This window comes from Neocloeon triangulifer, unplaced genomic scaffold (genome assembly GCF_031216515.1).
Source record: "Neocloeon triangulifer isolate White Clay Creek 2 clone unplaced genomic scaffold, ASM3121651v1 ptg000003l, whole genome shotgun sequence".
Lineage (NCBI taxonomy): Eukaryota > Metazoa > Arthropoda > Insecta > Ephemeroptera > Baetidae > Neocloeon > Neocloeon triangulifer.
In genome coordinates this window covers 10,032,300-10,056,921 of record NW_026775546.1, presented here as the reverse complement: position 1 = coordinate 10,056,921, position 24,622 = coordinate 10,032,300, and the positions used below count along the sequence as shown (strand labels likewise).

The window sequence follows — 24,622 nt, the reverse complement described above, 5'->3', positions numbered from 1 at the left end:
CTAAATGGAGAATAAATAAATAAATTAATTAATAAATGAAGCGATAGATAGTAATAAAATTATTATCTTATTTCCTTTAGAAAATAATAGATTATAAATTATAAAACTCTGAGTGGATTTCATTTGGAAAATTTTTACAATAAGCAGGAATATACAGTATTAACCTGGGTTGAAAAAGAATAATAAAAAAAGGCAGTTATCCTAAAAGACTACCTGCAGGCTGCTGGTTTTGGTTTTATAAAAATGTATTACTTTTTGTGTATTGCAAATATTAATGGGGGCCAGAAATAATTAAAAAAAAATGGTAAAATAAAAAAAATTTTGTTATGCTCTTTATAAAATTTTAAAATAATATCATTAAATATGTTCATATTTTGTAATTTATTTACCTTTCTGTTATTTATTATATAATTATTATTATTTGTTTTGAATTAATTTACAGTCTGACATTTTTTTCTGTGCCTGCAATATGGTATTTTATAGACGAGTTTTTTAAATTTATATTTTAAAATATTAATTCAGTCCTGTTCTAAAATATTAACTACTTATACCTGTTTTATTACACATCTTATCAGGAAAATGAAAGTTTTGTCACAATTAGTTCATCTTTTAAAATTGTCGATTTTTAGGTACAAATATGAAAAGTCGCGACGAGGTATAAAAAACCGTTTAACATTTGTTAATGAGCAAAAACTATCTGAATCAAGGCAAAACTTATGCAAGTGAATGTTTCAGAAAAAAATGTAATTAAAATATATCTTTTTAAAATCTATAAAATAATTTGAAGAAAAACCAATCACTTTAAATTATTGTTAATTGTACTATGCTTGAATGATAAAATAGGAATGATATTAATGGAAATAATGGGCATGCAAACGAGAGGAATATTTTCCACCATCCGGCAAATAATTAGCATAATCCTTATCAGGGAGACGTTTTGATGCAGAAACAGGCAAAGTAGAGCCAGTCGCGAAGAGATAAAATGCAAATGTGCGGGAACAGGATGCAAACTGGCGCTCACCTTTCCTTTGAATTGCAAAAATTATATACAAAGCTCAGTTTGTGTTCCATCCTAGAACAAACACAAATGTGCATATAGCTGGAAATGTTTACTTTTTGCGAGAGGGCGCATCACTAATTTTAAGCGAAGAGATTCACAAGTTTGTTCTTCAGGGGCCACGCTTTCTGATGAGATTTTCAACAAACTTCTGCGGTCTCCCGTCGCCAAAACTGGCCAAAACGTTACAATTATCAAATTTTTATAACAATAAAATTCCCAATTTGGTGAGAAATTTATTCAAAAGAGAAACTTTTTAGTTTCGTTTTATAAACAAAAATCGATATAAAAATGTGTGTTTACTTTATATATATTATCACTGTTCAAAAGAAACAAAATAAGAAATTTGGCTTCACAAGTAGGAGGAAAAACGGGAGCAAACTTATTTGGCTTTGCATGTGACAACATACCATTTTTGTACAAACTGCTGCTATAGCTGCTATTTATTCAACTTGATTCTGAGGGCTGAAAAGGGTTTTTGTCCGAGAAAGGACAAGAGCAAAGGATTTAACTGCGGCTAAGCTTTTTCAGCATCCAGTAATTATTAATCTAAACAAGGCTAAAAAGAAGAGCCTTAAAAAAATGTTTTGAGCAAAGCTTTTGAATGGCGGCAAATTTATTATGCATTTTCCTGTAATTAAAAAAAAGAAAATCGTAAATTCCAGGATTTAACAAAGAAAGGTTTGTCTGACGCAGGCCCCTTTTCTCTTTTTTAATCTGCTTTTCTCTCCCTGCAGAGGCAAACCCTCAAATGAATGGGGGAGTTAATTACCAGAGAGGGCAATTCTCGGTCCTTTGGGTGCAGATTTAGAACCATATTTCCCGAAGATTTAAAAGAATGCACGCTCTAACAAGGCATTTTATTATTGCGTGTGTCAAACGACGGCGTCCTTTTAGCGAATCCTCACTAAGCACCAGTCCCATTTTTGGCTCTTTCCGGAAAAGAGAGAATCTTCCCTCTTTCCGGGCGACGTTAATGGCTCCTTTTTTTAAACGGCCCAAGCAATCATCTTTATATTGAATGCGAGGAAAAAAGTTAAAAGTGGCTCATATCCTGCATTTCGCCGCCCTTGTTTTTTCCTTATCCCCAACTGTCTTTTTTCGCACCCCTACAGACCGTCAAGTTTCGCTGCTGATTTGACGCCTTGGGCCGAGAGATATGAGATATCTTTTTCTTGCTCTCAGAGTTAAGGGGCTGTTGTAGGGACAAAGTTTACCGGAATTGGATTTTGTGATATTCAAGTTGTTCGCCCTTTTACTGCTCCCGATCCGCTCTTTGTCTTTAGCACTCCCAAAAAATTTGAGCCTAAATATGCCACTTTGAAATAATACAAATACTAAAATAAATTTAAATAAATAGTCTTTTTGATTTATAAAAAATAAAAAATTTTCATGTATATTTTTGGTATTTGTCTGTCAGTCGATGCAAAAAATAGAGATTTATTCAGAAAGGCCCTAACGCGCCGGTCGGGATGTAAACTCTTAAGATAAAAGGAAGAGTGTTCGAGGCGACATATTTTAGGCAGAGCGGAAAATTTCATTTTTCGTCCTCACTCTTGCGTCTCGCAACGCACACAGGTCGTGTACGCAGAGCATACTGTTATAAATGCGTCTGGCCGCCCCGGCAGTTTTCTGCTTTTCTTTTCCCTTTGTTTTATGCAGCGTATTATTTTAAAACTCCGCCACACGGCTGCCCATGAATCAACCCCTTTTTCTTCTCTGGATTATTTCGTGAATTACACGCTGGCTGGATTTAAGAGTTTGAAAAGAACTGCGCCCAGATAAAAGAATGGTCCTTTTTGGTAACGCACTGCGAACGATAAACTTTTGGATTTATGTCCTGCTCGTCGGTTGTTCATTTAATTCCAAATTTGTTTGAATTTGATACAATTAAAAATGTCAAATAACGCAAAACCTTGAGCTACGGTTGGGCAAAATTTGTCGAGTAATTTCAAAACCTGCATTTTGGAGCAGTTTGTGAGCAAAGAAAGGAAAATATTAAAAATTTCATTATTTCGTTATAACTAAATTCTCAATTTTCTAACTATTAAAATTGTTTCTTCAACAAAATTTAGATTTTCATGAATTTTTTTCTTTTCTATTTATATGTGATATCTGTTGGAAATAAAAAAACTAAAAGCAAACTTGAACGAGCAGGAAAACCTCAATATATTTTGCAGCTCCACTGTGTCAATGGGAACAATGGAGACAGACTCTCTTTTCTATTTACTCTAACGGCCAGGATGGAGCACCTTTTTGTGCGCCTCAAACGCACAGAGAGGCTAACGAGCTGAATCCTCCGGTCATTTCCTCGGTGCGCCACAAATCTCAAGGGTCACCTCCTAGGATCGATCACAGGACTCGGTAGATGCGCCGTGTGTATTTACCAGAGCCAAACTTTGCCAAACATTCTGTACATCGGAAAACAAAAGCAACCTGGACCCTAACCCGTTGAATTAATTAAGACGAACAAAAGTTTCTTCAATGAAAAGCGGGAAAATCGATTTAGGTCAAAGTTTTATTAACCAAGCCGTCGGCTAGTCTGTGCAAAATTGTTTTGCCAAAGTCTTTGACCGCGTCTTTGGTGGCGTGCTTCAAATCTTCGAGAATCGAGAGTTGGCCCTTGAAGTACGGCACTCTTGTGGTGGTTGAGACCGGTCTAGATACTATCACTGAAATAAAAAAATAAATATAAATTTTATTTAACTAAGATATGCTTTGCAGTAAAGAGTAAAGGGTCATAATAAGCATATAATTAAAAACAATGAAAATTTCCTTAAAAATTATCATTCTTCCCAATTCTTTCTTCACCAAAAAGTCCCAAAAATCAACAAATTTTAAGAAATTTTATCTCTTTGAAATCAGATAAAATTTAAATATATGAGTACTCTAAGCCTTTGAATTTAAAAACTTTACCTAATCCAGCTCAAGAAAAAATTTACAAATTATTTCAAAAGAAAAAAGCCCAATTGAAAAAAGGACTCACAGCAAGGATATTCTTCGTGATCAGCAGGCCACAACCTCCAAGATTTTCCAAAACACACCAACCTAACGCCAGTTCTATTCCTGTCGGGACATTGGCAAATAAGGTTGTGTGTTGGGAAAGAGCCTCCGAGAGGGTCGCAGTTGTCCAAGGGCTGGTCGGCAGAGAAAACAGGCTCATTGCACTTCTCAGGCACTTTGTTCACAACTAAAATTATAAATAAATTATAAATTAAGATAAATAAAATTTTTGAAAATAATTCAAACAATTCATTTTTTTTTCAAATTAAATAATAATTTATTTACCTTTTATCAAATCAACAGTTTCCAGTTTCAGATTGAAGTTCGTCGGCGTTTTGGGTTCCAAACTCATTCCTGTTAGAGAATAGCCTGAAATAAAAAAAAATTCGTTTAAAAATTAAATTAAAATTAGCTTTATTGACAAATTATGTTGCACTATTGAACCTCTTGTGTTTAAATACTATTTTTTACATTTAAATATGTATAAAAAATTTTATGAGGTTTTTGTGATTTTTTTAAACATTTTTTTTATAGTTCTTACCTTGCAGAACAGGTGGAAGATTCAACAGGAGAAAAGAGCTGGACACCAGAAGCACATGTAGGGAAAGCATGTTTACTGGACTGAAGCAAGGGAGCGACTGAAGGGAAGGCGACGGACGCTTCACAGCCCCAGCCGCTGTGGCAATCAAGCCAGGAGCCAAATTTCAATTAGCAGAGAGGCCAAGCGTCGCGACAATGGGCATTTCCGTGGCTCCGTCTACAACTCACAATCAAGCTAGGATGATTCATTTACACTGATTTACACATAGTTCAAATGGTTCAAATAAATCAGTCATTTCGTCATTTGATAATCATTTCATGATTATAAAATTTATTTTGTTCAATGCCCATCTAATTTAGATTGTGATATTAATTCAAATAATTTTGATTAAACCATGCGATAAATTGTCTAAAGTATTTTCTATTAATTCATTCTATATTCAGAACAAAAATTATCTAATCTGAAAGAAAAAAAGGCGAATAATTTTGAAGTTTTCAAATGTTAAAACAATATCAATGGAAAGATTTTAAACTTAAAAATGAAACAAAAAGTTGAAGAATGTAGGCCAGATTATATTTTTAGGGTCTGAATGAAAGTATATCTTTGATCGGCACAAATCAATCAATCGTGAAAAATTGTGCACGGAAGCGTTTAAGGCTTCACTAATCAAACAAACCCGTTGCTCCCCGCAATCATTACATAAACTCAGTCGCTACTTCAGTTCATATAAAGAACCCTCGTTAAAAGCTACAGCGAGATTTCTTGCTCTGATTTTTCTTTCCAATTAATTTTGCGGCCGGTTAATTATTTCTTGCCTTTGGCAATGTACTTATTTTTTATCTTCGGTAATTTTATAATAAAATCGATGGCTCACGATTGAAAATTTTCAGAGCATCAAAGACTACACAATAAATAATAAAAAAGTAGAGATAGAGGCAAAGGAGAATTTTGCGGGCTCTTTTCACGTGAAACTTTCATATTATAGGAACCGCCAGGAGGTATCAGATACGGTTTACTAATTATCGTTAAAAAAAAATGAAATCATTCCGGCGATTTAATAACTAAATTTTATGAAATTATAAAAGGTTTCAAAAATAATGAAGGAATATAATACATAAAGTAATGTAAATTATGATGTTATCATATTAAATTTCGCATATTTATTTGGAGAATTTTTCACTTTTTTAAAATAAAAAATCGCTCCAGGGCTAAAACTTCTTCTTTGCTCCGCTTCACCCTCCGCCACGCTAATGGCTGTCCTAATTAATTTTAATGGGTTTCGCCGAGAGCGCTTTAATTTGGGGACGAAATTCGAGAACTTTTTCGCCACTCAATTAATCACCATCCACTGGTCTTTTCGCTCTTTTAAAAAGCACTCACAAGAGAAGAGAAAGAGAGTTCATTAATTAGATTCTTCATGCTAAAAAAAATAATTATATTTAACTTAATACACGGAATCACTCTCCTAAGTCATTTATAAACTTTATATTCTGTAAAATAATAATTGTTGTTTTACAATTTTTGCGGATTTTGTGATATTACAAGAGCTTTAGATGGGATCAAAAACATCAAAAGCTGAATAATGGGCAAACAAAGGTGGCTTTTAATAAATCAAATTCATTTGTTTCCTCTGTTTCTCCATCAGCAATTTGTCATGTGCCTCTCCGCGCGCGAAAACGACGTGAAATTCGCGCGCATGGCACCGGCTTTAGAGGCAATAATTCACGCCCACCGAGAGCGTTTTATTGCAGCACCAAATGTGCGTATTTGTCAGCCAAAGCGCTCGGCTGCTAATGGCGATTTGTAAAAAATATTTACGCACGCTCTCTTGCGTCCAGATTTAATGCTTTGATTGCGTGCATTGGGTCAAAAAAAGGGAGAATGAAAAATAAATTCGAGGCTTTGCAGACCGAGATGAATGCAGAAAAATATTTTAGGATCCAAACAGGATGAAAAAAGAAAAAAAAAATTCAAATCCCATTGAAAATTAAAATAACAATTTAAATTTCATTTTTTTTTAAGCAATTAAATCAGACTTTACAAACGTGTTTTTTTTTATTCTATTTAATTATTTATTTATTGAATTGAATAACTTCAATTTTAATATTTAATTTTAGTGGCATTATTAATTTGACTTCGGCGTCCTCAAATTTTAATAAATTAAACCAATTCAATATGTCTCTAAAAAAAAAAGAGTTAAGGCAAGTTTTCCACGACGATTATTGTAATCAAAGCAACTGAATTTTCAGCTCGATTAGTTTTGTAGAGCAACACCCAAATCCCTTCTTTAGTTGCAAAGGATTTAAAATCTCGATCCACACGTTTTCAAGAAGTTTTAATCGCACTGCTCTTCGAACAGCCGTTAAAACCTTATTCTTCTCTTAAACTGGTCCCAATCACTTTTGTTCCCAAAGCTCTGATAATCCGCCGACCAGCACGTCGATATTAGGGTCAGAACTTTCGTTGGCACTTACTTTCGTGCAGTACACTCCATACATGTGAACCAATTAGACTTTTGTTCGAAACAATAAGACCCGAGAGTGAAGGAGAGAGTAATTCAGGCGGATGATCTGAAGTCTCAAGAGAATGAAAGGGCAAATTGGTGAGAGATAATCGTGGCGACAAAAGAGCAATTTGGTGCAAAAAGAATGGACATTTTTTTTATTCAAGTAGATTTTAAATCATCTTGCCTAGTTGTAAATTATATTTAATAAATTAATTAAATGACAATAAATTACTATAGTAATTCTATGAGCAACCAAAATCAATGGATTACTTAAAATTTAATTTTTGTATATTTTTTTAATTATTGCAAAACATTAATTATTTTTTATTATATTTATTATAAGATTAAAGATGCATTTAATTAATTGGGTATAATATCATCTCAAATAATAATATCTAATATTAATTCAGTAAAAAAGAAATATAAAGTTTGTCCTACAATAAATTTGAAAAATTTTATGAAGAAATCATAATTTTAGATACTCAAGGAAAGTTATTTTGCATTAAAATACAACTTCCTACAAAGTAGACAATCATTACAAATCCAGTCTGGAAACACCAACATAAGGCAAATTAAATGTTACTAATTAATAGAAATAATTGTTAGCAGAACGTGCCTTCCCGGCCTTTCTCCGTTTAACAGAGGAACAATTAAACGCTCTCTCGAGCAGCAGTTCAAACAAATGGTACCTATTTAGTAAGTCTCTCGTTTTGTGTGGCATATATGCGTGAATATGCGTGTTTTGAACATACACACTTCTCTCGCGTGCAGAACAAGAGACGGTTTTCACAAAAAACGAAACGCAATTAAACGCACTAGCCTTTCTTAGTTAGTTAGGCCGCGCTATATATTCCCCATTGAATAGGCTCCACTCTCCGAAAGACGCAATTTTAATACATTAAAAGTAGACGAGCACTCTCTGCGCGAGAGAGGAACGAGAACTATGTGTGTGCTTGACTAGAAACAACATACCGGCGCATTAATTAATAATAATTGTGCGAGAGTGAGCGAAAAGGTTTTGCACGCACACATACCTGCCACCGAGAAACTTTTGCTTCAGTGTGCTATCTTGTTGAAGAGCGGCAATTAATTAATTAATTTACTATAGCAATATGAGCCTTACTGTAAAACTAGCCTTAAATAGTTATGCCAAAAACGAATATAAAAATCCTTGATCTACAGAATTTAATTATAAAATTTGCATATACATAAGTAAAATTTGTTTTTAAACCAAAAGTGTCTTACTTAATTAAAAATAGCTTAAAATTTATTGTTAACTAAGAAACTTTTGCAATTTTTACTTTCTCATTTCTAACCAATTCTATTTATGCAATTTTCTTCTCGCTGACTTTGAATAAGGCTCATTTAGTTTGACATTGAAACTACGTCTTCTTCTTCTCCATACACAATACTTCCTTCGCAATAAAAATTTGGTTTTATTTTCCGCTCAACAAAAACATCCTCTCCGCAGAGGCCACCTTTTTGAAAGAGCGGCTTATTCTCAAGCTCCAACCTTGCGAAAGATGATGCGCCATGTCTGTCAATCAAACTGATCATCGCGAAAAGAAGATTTTGATCCAAGGCCAACCCGGAACAATGCAAGGGCCGAGTGTATTCGTTATCTGATATTTACGATTTTCAACATTTTTCCAGCTGACACTGATCTTTGAAAGGAAGCTCAATCAGCTTCACTTCTCTACATGCCCAGTGAAAATATATAATCAAAATAACGTGCAAAATGCACTGCGGCTCTTTCCCATCATCAGCAACTCTCTCGTGGGAAAACCTGAAGATTTTCGCAAAAATTGTTCAAGATTTAATTCAAGATGAACCTTAAATTGAACTTCAAATATAAAGAGTACTTGTACTTGTCGGTAGCTATAGAATTCCGATGATAAAAAAATAATGAAAAAAAATTAAGTAAAAAAAGCTACATACAAATTTTGTTTAAATTCAAATCAAATAATTTGACTGAAGTTTGGAAATATAAAAATTGAACAGTTTTTAAAATATATTTTCATAAAATTAATTTATTTCACATAAATATATATTTTAATATATTTTATTTCATTATAGCGTCGTTCCGCTTGAATGAATCGAATCTTCCTCACTGTATAGCACTTATTTTGATTCTCTCATCTTTCCTACCAGCAGCAGTTGATTTCAATTCAGCGCTGCATCTCTCTCGTCTGCCTAAAGGGGTTTAACAAAAGCAACCCTTTGACTGCATCTCGCAGATCAAAAGTCCGTTCCACTTGCGTGCACAAACGCGATATATCGAGCTTGTCGTTTGTGCACAGAAGAAACGTCGTTTGCAGAAAGCGCCGGTGCATCGGGAGCAAATAACACACGCAGCAGAAAACGAAATTACTCATTGTGCCGTGTGGATCTCATCTCACTGAATGCAACTTGCGAAGCGAGACGTAATAAAATGACCTACAAAGGAGGATTTACTTAATAGTTGATGCAGAAATTGAAATCGACGAACGAGAAATTAATAGAGTTTTGTCCCACTGTTTCTTTAATACTGTACTATTTTGCTTTCCCAAGGCATAAAGTTGGAATTAACATTGAAATTAATATGAAAAAATATATAATATCAAAATCTACTAAACTACAGTTAAAAAAAACCGTGGGATCATAGCATTTAAATTAAATTTAATATAATAAACTAATAATGCAAATAAAACTTTTAATCTATTTTTAATCAATAATTTATTCAACAATATTGTTTTTTGATAATTTTTATTTTCAGATTTATTATTAAAAAATTTCAATAATTTAATATCATTTTCCCTTTTTACAATTTCAGCACTCATGAATATTTTCTCAATCAAAAAAAGATGTATTGTTAAATCATAAAAAAAATGAAAGTCTTCAAAAGGCTTTTTTATTTTTTACATTATCGTTCTGTTTAAAAAATTTCCAAACTTTGCTTTTTATCCTTGAATGAATTTTTCCTCCAGAAACTGTATTTATGCTCATAGCAATTCACAGAAATAAAGGGCGGCCGAAAAGCCGTAAAGGGCTGATAAGGGGGAGTGCGAAATTTAAATGCGCGTGAATTATTATTATTATCGGCCTGCTCTCTTCTCTCTTTTCCGCCTAGGGAGAGAGCAGAGAGCTCTGATTGCAGATAAGGCTGTGGCCCCGCGCGCGTTTCGCTGCCCTTTTATCCTGCAGCATTTTTGCAAAGAAGAGAAAGTGCCCTCTGGAGAGTTTTGTGCAAATGTATCTCGCACAACATCACCACTTTTGGCAGTGGTGCCGAAACCGAGTTTGTCTCAACCACCCATTTTTTTAGCCACGCCATCAACGTCTCTCGGCCCCTCGAGTTTGGCTCTCGTCTCGGGCTGTGCCACTTTTGCACGCACACAAAATTATTTGCCTAATGGGGTGGCAAATCTCGGCTGTTCATCTAATTTCGGTGGAGCGTGCGATGCAAAGAGGAGGAAGGGGTTGTTTGGCAATTAAGATGAAAATCGGCGTCGTGGGCTCGAGTTTTAAAATTGCCTTGTTGAAGTTAAATAATGGACGGAGGGAGAGCAATCGTGATAAAAACCAAGCGGGCTCAGATTTTTTATTTTTTGTTTCCTTTAACACTCTTTTTAATTTGGGATGGAATAAAATCAATTGGCCAAACAAAATTTTAATGTTTTTTATAAAAAACGATCAATACTTGAAAAAAATTATTATTAAATTTTACAATTTTTTGCTTTAATTATAGGATATAATAGAGAACGTGTTTTAGAGAGAGAGAAATGTTTTTTTCAGTAGAAAAAAAAGAAGCCATTGGAAAAATAAATAAAAGGGGCAAATAAATTTTTTTTCGCTAGAACTCTTTCCTCGTTATTATCATTGACTTTTTTAATGACGCTGTGCTAACTTTTGATTAAATAAAAAGTTTTAATTAATGTTATGAACTTGTGCTCACAAAGGCCTTGTCAGTGTTTTCTGAGAGAAAATTATTCACAAAGCATGTACGAAAATGGCAGCATCAAAAATTCTTTCGCATGTGTATGAGTTAATTAAAGTGAAATTATCAAACAAAATTCTCTTGCTCCTCTCTTACAATTTCTGCTTATTTGACTCTGCAAAAAGGTATGCAATATAAACTTTAATTCTTCCCTATGGAATTTCGATAGTAAATTGTAAACTGTGTCAAAAATATATTCCAATATGAAATTCTTCAGTTATTCCTGAAATTAAATTTTTTATTGCTGTTAAATAATCTTCACTGAAATCTTATTTTGCAATACTCTCTACATGAAGCATATGTGTTTGCTCATAAGCTTTACAACCTCACATAAATTACTTTCATAAATTATAAGTGATTGATGTAATTTGAAACCTTTTAACTCATTAAACACCAAATTGCTCAAATTAATGACAAGATTTATTGCAAGCGATGATTAAAAAATATATAATAGCTTTTATAATTCCATTCTATTTTTATTTTCTTTCTCCTCTCTGTGAAAAAGTAAAACAGCACGTGAAACCAGGAGAGATGTAAATAATAATAATAATAAAATCGACATGAAGAGAACGATCGCTCTTGTGAACGCGATGGTTTTTTGCTCTACTTCATAAAAATTCATTAGAAATTTGGCGCACACGTTCGTTGCGAGTTGAGAGAGTGTGCAATAAGCAACGACCTTTACAGGGTCGACGCGATACAAATGAAAACTGCGAATTGTTGCACCGAATTGACAGAGCTGCACGTTTTCTTTTCGAGTGTAATTTTGAGCGAGCCATAAAATCGCAGGGCAAAGAGATAGGCCGGGTTTCGTTCGAGCGACGAAGAGGAGCACTCTCGCGAAATTGCTAGAGAGACGGTACGTAATTTGAGAGCGTGTTTCTCATCTGGAACAAGTGAAATTATTTACAAGTGGGCATTTCTCTTTGCTCTTCCATTTGCACACAAACGCATTTGATATTAATGGAAAAAATTGTGTGCTCAGCGATCTGTGTAAAAAAATCAACAAGCGGCGTGAGATGATACAAAGGTTGGTGATGCGTGAAAAAACTATGATGTATTATTTGATCCTCTTCTGTCATGGTTTCAGAAAATGGATATTATCAAAATATTCTCATGAGAGAAGCTTAAATGATAAAGCAAAGATTTTTAAAGCGAGTTTCCTTGTTCTAAATTACATATGCAAATTACGCAAAATGCGGGATTGGCAGTTTAATGCCTGATTAGTCCACACTTAACAGAAATGGGCGTCGCGAAAAGATCATCCGTCAATTTTCGTCCCATTTTGGCAAATCAGACGCGCAGCAAAGAGAGAATTTTGGACCAATGTATGATGGATCTGTTGTTGGTTTTAGTGATGAATTATTCAGAAGTCCTTGGCTAGGCTCAGTCTATGGTTTGCAAAAAGATGATTACAAAGAGGGCTGTTAAAAAAAGATCAGCCTATTCCATTAGAAAAATTTGTAGAGATAATGCGAAAATTGTTTTGCGCATTAGTTATGTATTAAAGGAAAATTGATAGATTGATCTGCTTTAATATTTATATTTTATCATTTTCGTCTTGCGGATACATTATTGACATTTTAAATTTTTGAGAGGTGGAATAAGAAGAATTTTGTTTCATGCGGATATCATAACAAAATATGAAACCAAGAGGGCTTTTTAAAAGATCAGCCTATTCCATTAGAAGAAATAAGATAATAGAAAATTTGTTCTGAGCATTTGGTTTTTAAAATAAGGTTTGCTAATATCTTCCGCTTTTATATTTGTATTTATTTTTACCTTCACTTAAGCAGATTAAAAAGTATATTTTATAAGTAAAAAGTTAAAAAATGTAAGATAAATAATATTAAAAAAGAAGTTGACACTCGAGGAGATCAGAGGAGATGATCATGGAAATGAAGAGATCGGGCTTTTCCAATATTAAAAATGTTAATTCATTCGTCTCAAACTTCATTAACTTATAAATAATATCCATATCAGTATATTCAATGATTTAAAACGTAGTCTAACCAACAATAAAGCGCCACAAAAACTGCGAATTTTTTCCTCTCTCTCCAAATCAATCATTCTAGATGTGTTTGAATAACCCAGAGTTTTGCAACGACTGCAAAAGCTCGACGAGGATAGCAGAGCATGAATATTTAACTGGCATTGTCTGCCTCTTTGGTCAAGGGATTCCGTATTCTGTCTGTCTCGCAGCTCCAGAGAATCCATTTGGAATATTATGCAAAAAGCAAGAGCGGAGCCAAAGCAGGGAGCTTTGTTAAAAATAAGTACCGCGTGAACAGAGTGCAGATTATTCTTTTAATCAATAAATAATCACTGGCGCAGACAAACACTTACGAGATTAAAGGTATAAATAAACGAAGCCCAAGAATATTGCTAAGGGTTAAGAAAATCTATAATCAGTATTCTGCAATTCTACACTCTAACAAAATCTCAAATTGACCTTTTTACGACATATATGGCCAACTTAGAATTTTTGGCCGAGTTAAACAAGTAAATTCGACTTAATCATTAGCCTCATAGATCAATTTGCAAAGAGAAAACGAGAAGGGAACTAAACTTACTTCTCCGGCGGAGGGTCTGACTGGTCCGCGGCGTTCGCTTTATTTTTACGTCAACTTAAAAAAATTATAATTACATATCACAAGAAGAATTGATACGAATATTTTATGTAAAAAAAATCGCGATTACACAACGTCAACTCAGTACTTGACTTTGACTTTCAACAAAATTTCGTTTACAAGGAAGAGCACTTTATTCAATTATTTGAGAAGAAGCAAGAAACGAAGGTCACGCAAAGATGGAATAAATTTTCACAATGGGTGATTTTTCCATCCATAATTCATATATTCCCGCTGTTATTGCAAAGAGCGAGCGTTTTTGCAATTTTATCATTTTGAACGCCGCCACAGAGCAGAAAATCAAGTGTGCGCACTTAAAATTTATTTATCACTCAGCGATGTGCAAAAAAGCTCCACAATTTTCCAGCCAGGCACATAAATACATCCGATGGGAATCTCAAAAATGCACTAACAATCAGACGGTGCCCAAGGTCATCATCAGTGTGTGTATTATTCTTTTGTGTGTGTGTGCGAGAGAGAAAGAACCGGCAAAGGTTATCTATTATTTCATGCAGTGAGAGAGAAGAACGAAGTGTTGAAGAAAATTACATTGTGCAGGTTACTGCATAGGAAGAAGGGGATTCGGTAAAAGACGTTTAACTTTAATTCCCTCTCTTCTCACGATGATTTCATCTACAACTTGCAAGAGACAATAATTCGTTACAATGCGTTGAAAATATATAGTAACATTTTTTTATCAGAATATTTTTACAAGCATTATGAGCTTAAATAATTTTTTTTTTTTTTTTAATTTTTAACCTTTGTCCTTCCATTCTCAATTATTTCCTAAAGGGTAAAGTTCAATATGCAGGTTGCAGGCCGATTTGACCAATTAATTAATGACAAAAGTTAGCGCCAAATGCAGTTTAAAGTTTTTATAAACAATATTTCGATTTACGCCTGGAAGGATTTTGAAGAATGGATCATCATTATTCTCTCCAATTGTTGAAATCACATTGTTTACACATAAATTATTTTAGAAAAATAAATAATTGTTGGAGAATATGAATTTTGAGGCAAGAATTTTTCTAATAGTTAAAATCAAAAAAATATTCTGACGCAGCAAGCCTAAGTGGTTGTTTAATCAATTTTTTTTCCAAGAATTCATTGTCAATAATTATAGCCAAATTGTCTTCACAACAATGGTTGGTTAAAATTTCCAATTGTATTTAAATAATGACAAAAATATCTCTATTATTGCAAAGAATTATGCTAAAAGGAGCCTTTTCTGCACATGTGAGCCTAGCGGAGGGCTTTTAAAATTTAATTAAAAATTTATAAATTTGTTAATTTCCTATCTTTATACAATTACTAGTTTCATTTTGATTTTTTGCGAACTTTATCAAAATTTTAACTCACTTGCACATGAAATCAATTCAATTTATTCTGATTGATTATATTTTTCTCCGTGAAGATCGATATAAAAAAAGTTACTCGTATATAAAAGCTTGATCAAGGAATGAATTCTTGCCATTTATAAAATGAACGTGCGTGGGCGGCAAAAGCAGGATGGCGTTCAATGCCTTTATATTATGTTAATGGACCCAAATGCACGCCGGTGCCGCACAAAGGGCCGAATATATAAAAATCGCACGTACACTTACGCCAAGGTCGTGCCAATAACACATCCGCCGTCGGCGTTGTCGGCGAAAAATCTCATCTCGCGCGTCAGGTCGATGCCGGCGGCGGCGGCGGCAGATAATGCAACGTGTAATAAAAAGACGCTCACCTGCTGTTGTGCAGACGCGCGGTGACCGCATATTACATTATTATTATGCCGAACGCTAACAAAGCGTTTGCGTAATGATATCGAGTTCATAATGCACAATCATTGGACGGCAAATTGGCTCGGGAAGCGAGGGGGACGCGACGGTCGTTCCTGGAAATTCGCCTGTTTGTGCGAACCGCCGTCGGCATTAATTTTCTAGTTAGGGACAGACCGGTCATTGAACTTCAATGTGTTCGCAAGGTCAAAATAATTTGAATCATGCACTTTTCCTTATAAATATTAAAAATGTTTCATAATTGTGCATATTGAAATACCTAAATAACTTGGCTGATTTCTTTGAATCTGTTGATGAGATTTAGCAAAAATTTATCTACATAATTATTCACTTTAATGATTATTTTCATAAAACTATTCATAGTTCTTAGAATTAGGTAGGTGGTAAAAAGATTTCCAATATTTCATTCTGCAACATTTGCAAATCTGATATTCTATTATAAAAACGCTAGAATAAAAAATTGCTTTTCTAACAAATTTATTGTTATTATGTTTTTCATATTTAGGTATAAGAGGTATAATATATTTTATTTTTAAAGACGTTTCATTTAATCGTAAACTTCAAGTAAATGATTTCGTCCTATTTATTTATTTTCCATTCAGTAAAATAAGTTTAAAATCCAGAAAACTTGCCATTCATATTCTGTTGTAAAGATCAGCGCCGTCTTCAATTTTACAACAAGAATTTAATGTCTTTAATTTTCCTTCCGTAATATGAAAACAATCATGCAAATGGCTCCTTGCTACGTAAGATTTTTTTAAATAATCCTTCAAAATTTAGTTTCATTAAAAATAATAATTTTTGTATGAGTAATAAAATTTGTTGTAATTCTTTTTTAACATTTTCAATAATTATTTTTATTGATACCAAAAGATTTATGCTCCAGAAAAGATATAATTATTTGTAATTATACTTACAAGTAGTAATAACTATATTAACCAGGAATTTAATTATGAAGCATCTCTTATCTTCTAACAAATGAGACTAACAAGAAAGTGTGACACGCTGGCTCTCATTTTCCGTTTTTTCACCTTACATTCTCTGCAGTGCAAATTTACACTCGGCGCTTTCAATTTAACTTTTCCTCTCGCGAGTCCTTCGTCTCGCTAGTTAACTTGTCCATAATGGAGTGGGCCTGCAGGTTACAGCCGAGGGCATCAATAAAAAACTTCTCGGCTGCATAAGGGCTGCTCGGCGCTCACCCTCTGCGTAGGCGCGTGATTGATTTATTCCGTCCAGGACACGAACTGCGTATATACCTATACATACAATGTGATCGGCTGATTTCGTTTTCTTGCGCTGAATTTGTCGTCGAATCTCCGCGCGCTCGTTTTTCGTATGCGGTTGTAATTGGACACCGAGGCGCTGTATAATCAAATCGATATCTCGCACTTCCAATAGTATGAAGGGCCGTGAATGAAAACGATTCAAAGATATTTTTTGTTGATAAAAAAAATTAAAATTTTATTTTTGCGATCCATCAAAATTGAACTTGCAACAAAATTTTAAATTTCCAACTAAGTGCAACACAATTATATATTCCTAAAATCAAGTATTTTTATTTTTTACTCGGTTTTATTTAATTTAAATTGTTTAAAACATTTATATAATTTACATTTTTTATGTTATTTTAATTATTTTATTGAAAATTAGATTTAAACTTAAGAAATTTATGAGAGTTCTTTCATTTTTAAAACAAAAAATGCACAAGCCAAAATAATCAATATAAATGTCACATGTTAAATTGTAAAGCAATCAGACTTAAAAATAATAATTCAGTGCTTCGCCCTGTGTTTGTGTTCTATTTTGCTGATGATTGAAAATATTGAAATACAGATACAAATATTTCAGAAAAATAAATTAGCCATGTTTGATGCTTAATATGGAAAAATTTCAAGCAATTGAATTTTAATTTGTCCTGTTAAGGCTGAAAAATTGTGTGTTATTTTTTAGACTTATTTTTATTAATTTCGATATCACCTTGTGTACTTTTTCATGCAGAATCGCTAGTTATATATTTGGTCTGTCTAATAATTGTCTAATAATATTTTACATTTTATTTTACAACCGTCACAATTTTATGTAGCACTCCTAAAACAAAATCAAATTTTTATACACTTCCCTGCTTTACTTCTCGAGACAGACGAAACCGGAAACCAAAAGTACATAGTGAACATTATACAATCCGTCCGTAGAGAGGCCCCGCGTGCACTTCGGCGAAAGACGCTTCGTTATCCTGGCGTCCTTCCCTTTGTGTATTATATGCTTCGAAAAGTGGCTGAGCCTCGCCCATTTTTCCCTCTTCGGCGAATTGTCACGTACACGCACCCATCTCGGCCGTGTTTGCATAACAAATGACAGAAAGCAGCTTTTTCCTAACGCCTGGCCGTATTGTGTGCTTGGCTTAGGATGTTCTCTGAAAACGGGAGAAAAATGTCCGTGCGCAGGAGGGATTAATAATAAATTGATTTTCAAGTACTGCGTAAACAAAAAAATTATTTAGCTCGGCAAAAATTTCAAGCAAAAAGAAATTAATGGCATACACAAACAAAATAATTGTAATCTAAATTATTAAATTCTCTCCCCCTGGAAATTGATTTTAATTTAAAAAGCCAATTATTTTTTATTTCTAGACAAGGAAATTGACATTTCTCTCAAGGTAAATTGCAACATCTAGTTGGAAACCCTTTCTTCTGTTTTCCCAATGTTTAAAATTTTTTACCAACAGAGAAAAATGAATTTAATAATAATATTTTCAGCGTCGGTCATATGAAATTTTTATTTCCTTGAAATTAAGAATTAACATTACCATTACCTGTTATTATTATTGTTACCTCTGATGATGGCCTTTAAACTTAATTTTTTATGGTTACAGGAAATCATTAATAGATCAAAATGAGCCTGCTTAATTTTTTATTCGAAATTGTTGCAATAAAACTATAGTTTCTTTAAAAGATCAACAGGGCAATATCAGTTTTGTTTTACTCGTATATTCTCGTTCAAAATGAAATCTCTCCGTTTGTTTCACTCTTATTTTTATTTTCATCGTTTCCCGAGTGTGGTCTTCGTGTGCATTATTTATTCCAACGCAAGGCTGTGTTTTTATGGCCAATAACGTGTGCGACTCAATTTTTATTCCCGGCGCAAAAGGTGCACGTTTATACTGTTCCTCATTCACGGCCGTGTAATACAAGCTGCAAATAAGAAAAAGATGACTGCGGTCGCAATCTAGCCGGCGGTGTGGAAAATGACGATGCATGTCGAGCGTTGCTTGTGCGCCCCAGGAATTTGCAAAACCTCCCTCTACTTACGAGAATTTATTGCAAATTCGTCGCGCCATTGCCTCAAGGAAACTACGGGCCATTTACTTTTGAGAAGAAAAATTGCACAGGCAAAAACAGTACGATAATATGTGAAATTAAATGGTACATAATCCGTAGTGGACCTTCTATATTTTTCAACTAGCTTCGTCTGCAAAAGTTTTTTTGATTAATTTTTTTAATTCACTCAAAAATAATATACATCCCGACAAAAGATCTTGTGCAATTTTGATTATGTTAAATGGTATACAATGGTGTATAATGTGAGATAAAAACAGTTATTTTTCTACTTTTGCAAGAAAATGTGAATATTGTTTTTTTCAAAATTATTTCAAAACTTTTAAAAGCCTTAAGTATTATTTTTAATCTTAAATTGTCTTTGGTTTTTTTTTTTACTATTTTGATTGTTTCATTTTATAAAATAGTTAAATAAAACCCCACTGTAAATAAAATATATCAAGTATTCACAATATTTTATTTTGTTTCCTGTGGTTTGAAAAAATTACTCTCTATTAAATCCTTTTTGCCCGATACGTATGTAGTTGGTCTCACCTTTAAAAAATACGTCATGTATTTTTGTCACCGTTCTAGGTATTTCCAATTGATTTTGAGCATTTAAAAGAGATGAGGTATACTACACTTAAATCAAATTGACTTGTAATTGTATTTGTAAATATAATTATTCAAAAAGAAATTTGTATCTCCAATTCTGAAGATGAAGAAAATATTTAAATACACTTTTCAACCACTTAAAAAATCTATTTGATAAGAAAAAAATTTATAATTCACAGCTAAAAAATAAAATATGAATTACGCTTGCCGCGCCACTTTTGATCGACGCGCCCATTCAAAGCGAGATAAATAGCCACTGACGGTTTTTTATCGGTGGTCAAGACTAAAATGACTGATGCTACATAATCAAACAAAGTGCACTTTTGTGTTACTGTCAACCAATAAGATTCGAGATAATCAGCGAAACCTTGTCAATCTTGCATGCAAATTATTTTAAAAGGAATAACACGTCAGCCGCAAATTGCGCAGTGTTGAAATAATCACCAAGGCTCGGAAGAGGGAGCTTTTAATATGCGTTTCATATAAGAGGTGGAAAATTGCGCGCACGAGTGAGTTATAACAGAGCAAAAGTTTTCTTCTGGCACTTTTCTCAAGACACTCAATTTTGATGGATGAGAGTTCAAAAAGTTTATTATTGTAATTGATCAATCAACGGCTGCTGTTTTGACAACCAAAAAAGTATTAGCTCTGACAAAACATATGTATATATCAGTAAAAATGCACACCTCTGATACTTTTCTACTAAATATGTATAGTTCTATATTGAAGAAAAAGTTGCCGTAATTCAGCGTAATTCAGTAAGCAGATGAAAAGCTTGGAAAATTAATGAAAAACTTCTTCCAAAAATTAGAAAAAATTTAATCAGTCAAACGCCTGAACAATTCAATATAAACAAGTAGAAAATTAAATTCCTACATTTCACAGTGGAAACCCTTTTTACATTGTAGCAGAAAATTTAGCACAGAGTGGTACCATCAACCGCTCTGTCTGTTCTATTTAATTAAAAGAAAAATTAAATTAAAAGAATTAGAAAAGGTAATTAAATCATATCTTTAGAATTCTTCTTGTTTCAACGAAAATTGCAGTTTCAGCGTTAAAAAATAAGCACAAAAGAATATAAAAATCATAAATAATATTCTTACGCATTCGTTTAATTTTCCTGCAACAATTTAGATTAGACAAAATGAAATTAATAAATAATCACTTTCCAGGACCACAACATTCAATTTGAATAATTTAACAAATGAAAATACTAGTAGTTCACTTGTAATGTAATAAAATGAAAAGTTTTATTACATAATTATTCAATTTTACAATGAAAACAAGAAATTAAGGCAATTTTTTCTTTGATGTAAAAAAGCTTATAATCGATTTTCATCTCAGACATCTCAGAAGCTTTCAGCAGAGGAGTCTGCGTTCAATTATAATCAAACTTAATTAGAAATCTCTCAAGTCCCGAGGTTATACTTTACTTACAGAGTTAATTTGCATATACGTCTAGAATTGCTCTCATTCATATTGACATTGCACTGCGGAATTTTCATTAAATTCTCCGTCTCTAATGGATTCGCGAACAACAACAAAACTAAATAATGCTTTTGTGCCGAGATTAATTCCGGACTGGAATGCGAGCAGATATCATAATACAGCCAGAGGTGTGGTTTACAATAAGAAACAAGAAAGAATGCCAGATTGAAAATTAAAAAAGATAATAATAATTTTTTGTCTGTCGCATTGTCTCTCTGTCGGGTCGACGTCCTTTTTACATTTCATGCCCTTTTTGCCGTATACGTGTCCATAATAAACTAATGTTGGTAATCCACACACATGCACAACAAGACGCTCCAGCGTGATGCAATATAACCATTAGCGACGCTGAAAGTAACAAAAGCAGCCGCGCCGGCAATAATATAATATAATAACAATAAAAAGTAGCAACACCTCTCTCTGATTGTGTGTTTCACGAGAGACGCGCGTGGAAAAAATTCTCTCTCTTGGTCGTCGCCTTTGAACTTGGCAGAGAGACGCAGAATTCAAATTGCACATAACATGTCTGCCGGCGAATTTGCGTCCTTTTTTATTCCCACGAGCAAGGAAAAAAGCAGCGTCGTGTTTTCGCAATTTGATGAGGAGGTTGTTGTTCTCCTCCGTTGAGCGCCGAATCTCCATTTTCCGTTTCGAAATCGCAATTAAAATTAATGCTGGAAGCAGGATGACAACGTGCAGATGAAAAATTGACCTGTCACTCGCAGCCTCGCCTTTCGGGGATGAACACGCGCGCCACTCTCATTAATTTGCACTGGATTTATTACTTCTCGGCTCAGGATGACTTATTTTGCTGCACAACATGCTTATTGAATAAATAGAGAAGGGATAATGGCCAGAATCCATGCATGAAATCCACGTCATCCGTAAAAGAGAAGGCTTAAAATTAAAGATTAATATTTTTATTCCTTCTTGCCATTTTTATTTTTAATTTTCTTGTGATGAATTTTTGAGATCCAATTTTAAGTCCAGGTAAAATTTTAAACTACAGCAAATAAATAACTATATAAAATTACTATTAATAATTGTATAAGTAATTTTCAGATCAATAAGTAAATAATTTTTTTAACATGTTTTTACTATCAAATAATTTATTCAATTAAAATTCAATTTCATTAATTTTAGGTTGATTCAGCCAATTAGAATTTAATTGGATTACCAAGAACTCGTGCCAATTAATCAGACACGTGATTATGCATATCAAGTTCAAAGGCCCAATTATGCAGTGTCATTGCCACCGCTGTTGTGTGTAAATTGATCCGCCACATCAAATGCAACACACAAACACACGTCTGTGTATCCCAATCTGGACAATCAATTAAAACACCAGATGCCTCGCATATTATCTGCCAGCACGTAAATAAATTGAATCGAAAGCATCTGCACTCGCGCGCTCTTGTTATTTTAATTCCTACGCCGATCTCATGCTGCTAATTTATCCATGGCAGGGCAGCGCTTGCCATCCCACCTTGGTCCCGCTGATTGATTGGACGCTAACCGCATACCTGACGTGACAGGTTTAAATACACGTAAATACATAAATCAATGTGAATTTTTTTTTCAATTTCGATATTATTTTTGCTACCTTCTGTATAATAAAATATTCTTCGTTATTTTATGTATAAAATAATTTAAATTTTAATTAAAATTCTATGTTCTTAAATTATAACCTATCAACCACTATTTTTGCGTCATAATAATTCCTTGGAATTAATTTACAGGTATTTAAACACAACCATTTAAGTTCAATGTAATGATTGTCAATTTATTTATTAAATAATGCATCTTATATCTGTGATCTTTTATCAATTTTTCAATAAATTCTTGGTTTAAGAAAAATAATCTGGCATCTAGTCTAAATTATTATTAATAAATGTTAATTTCTTTAAAATTTTCAATTTTCATCCCACTAAAATAATAAGCGAAGCGTCTGCTGTTAATTAATTAAGGTGGATTTATTATTATTTATAAAAGCTTCTAAAAAAAGGCTTGGCCTGAAATTTCACTTAACTACACTTCAAATTTCTAAAGCGAAATTTAGAATTTTTTATATCTTTGCGTGAGAAAATTACATGACAGTGGATATAAGAAAATTAAATTCAATAAAAACGCCTTGATGACTGCTTCTGTCGTCAACATTTCCTCTGCCTTCAGGTGTCACTTTTATGAGTCGATCTTACAACAGATAATTTTATCCATCGCGTATATAACGACGGACACATCTTTATTGAACCTACCTTATATTCAGCACAGCATGTCATTGCAGAATAATATCCTCTTGAATCGCGTGTGTGCATTTCGCTGATGGATCGAACATAACGCGCGATAAAATGCACTCTCAGCACTTGCTTGTGGGAAAAATAAAACCGAAGAAGAATTCAATACTTCTAAAAACGCCGCGAATCTGCTGCGAATTGTGAGTGCAACCAACATGCAAGTGCTTTTATGAAATTTATAAACACATTTATGATAATTGCAGTTTATTCAGCCGAGAGCTGCGAGTGTGTGCATATTTTACAACAGGGTCACTGATCTCTGGCGGGCAAGGTCAGAATAAAGATAGAGGGGTACCCGTATATATGTGTTTGTGCATTCGAGTATCTCACATGCAGTCTCCACTTGTGCATAAAATTACTCTACAGGTCGCCATAAATACTTCATTTCGCTCTTCGAACGCAAATTTACGACCGTCCGACATAAATTTATTTAAGGATAACCTGGCTCGGACGACCTTTTCGTTTCATTCGGATGGGCGTGTTTTGATATTTTTCATTTTTATGCAATCATTATATCGACACGGAGAATATTACAACGTTTACACTTCTTAATTCCCTCCAGTTGATTTGTATTTAAATACACGTTTGAAGCGAGTTATGTTATTGCTTATCAGCATGTCCGATGCATTCCGCGCCACTGCCAACTCCAATAACATGACCGACTGCAAAGTGTAGCTTTAAATATTTGTTACTCATAAATTTTAAATTATTCAAGTTGACATTGCGACAAGTAACAAATACAAACGTGCTCTGTGACGTAACAAAGGGACTTGACGTGGTTTTTTGAAAACAAATTTATTTAGGCTAGAATGTTGAAATTTTCCAAATTGAATTTTTAATCCGCTCTGCAATTCATTCTGGCCGATAGATTTAAGAAAATATAGTAATTCTAATTTAAAAAATCCAATGCTTATCAATAATTTTTTGAAACATTTCTCTTTTAAGTTTTCGGTAATAACATCCAGGTTTTATTTTCTAATTTTTTAAATTTCTGGATTAAACCGAGACTTTTGTAGCTTATTACCGAGTTCCTTCCCATGAGTAATTTTTTGCATAATTTTAATTTTTATTGCTTGCTAAAAGAGACTTAACTGAATTTTGAGACTACAAAATCTGCTTCTTGAACAAATAAACTCATTCTCCGTCTCTACTTTTATAATAGCTCAGGATTCTTGGTTGTAAAAGAAAATTGCACCTCGTGAATGGAAAAACTACTTTTTTTCATTGAAATTTCATTGGTGTAATTTTTCAGTAAGCAAACACCTTTCGTATATTGATTGCTTCTGGGAGACAGTTGAGCGCATTTGTTTCCTTGCTTGGTAATTAAATACGCATTATGTCATTGGTTTTGCTGAGAGCGGCCTTTTGCAACGAACAACACAAACCTAATGGCCACGCATAAATAACTGTG

The 24,622-nt window shown here is 33.4% G+C and overlaps 1 protein-coding gene across 1 annotated transcript; it reads right to left on the bottom strand.

Moving 5' to 3' along the window:
* Positions 1–3,562: 3,562 nt before the first annotated feature.
* LOC132205769 (uncharacterized) lies at positions 3,563–23,355 on the bottom strand. Its single transcript, XM_059635037.1, has 5 exons — positions 23,173–23,355; positions 4,602–4,817; positions 4,346–4,429; positions 4,044–4,247; positions 3,563–3,729 (listed from the first exon to the last, which is right to left on the bottom strand). The coding sequence occupies exons 2-5, from the start codon at positions 4,669–4,671 to the stop codon at positions 3,563–3,565; spliced, it is 525 nt and encodes a 174-aa protein (XP_059491020.1). The 5' UTR covers positions 4,672–4,817; positions 23,173–23,355.
* Positions 23,356–24,622: the final 1,267 nt, after the last annotated feature.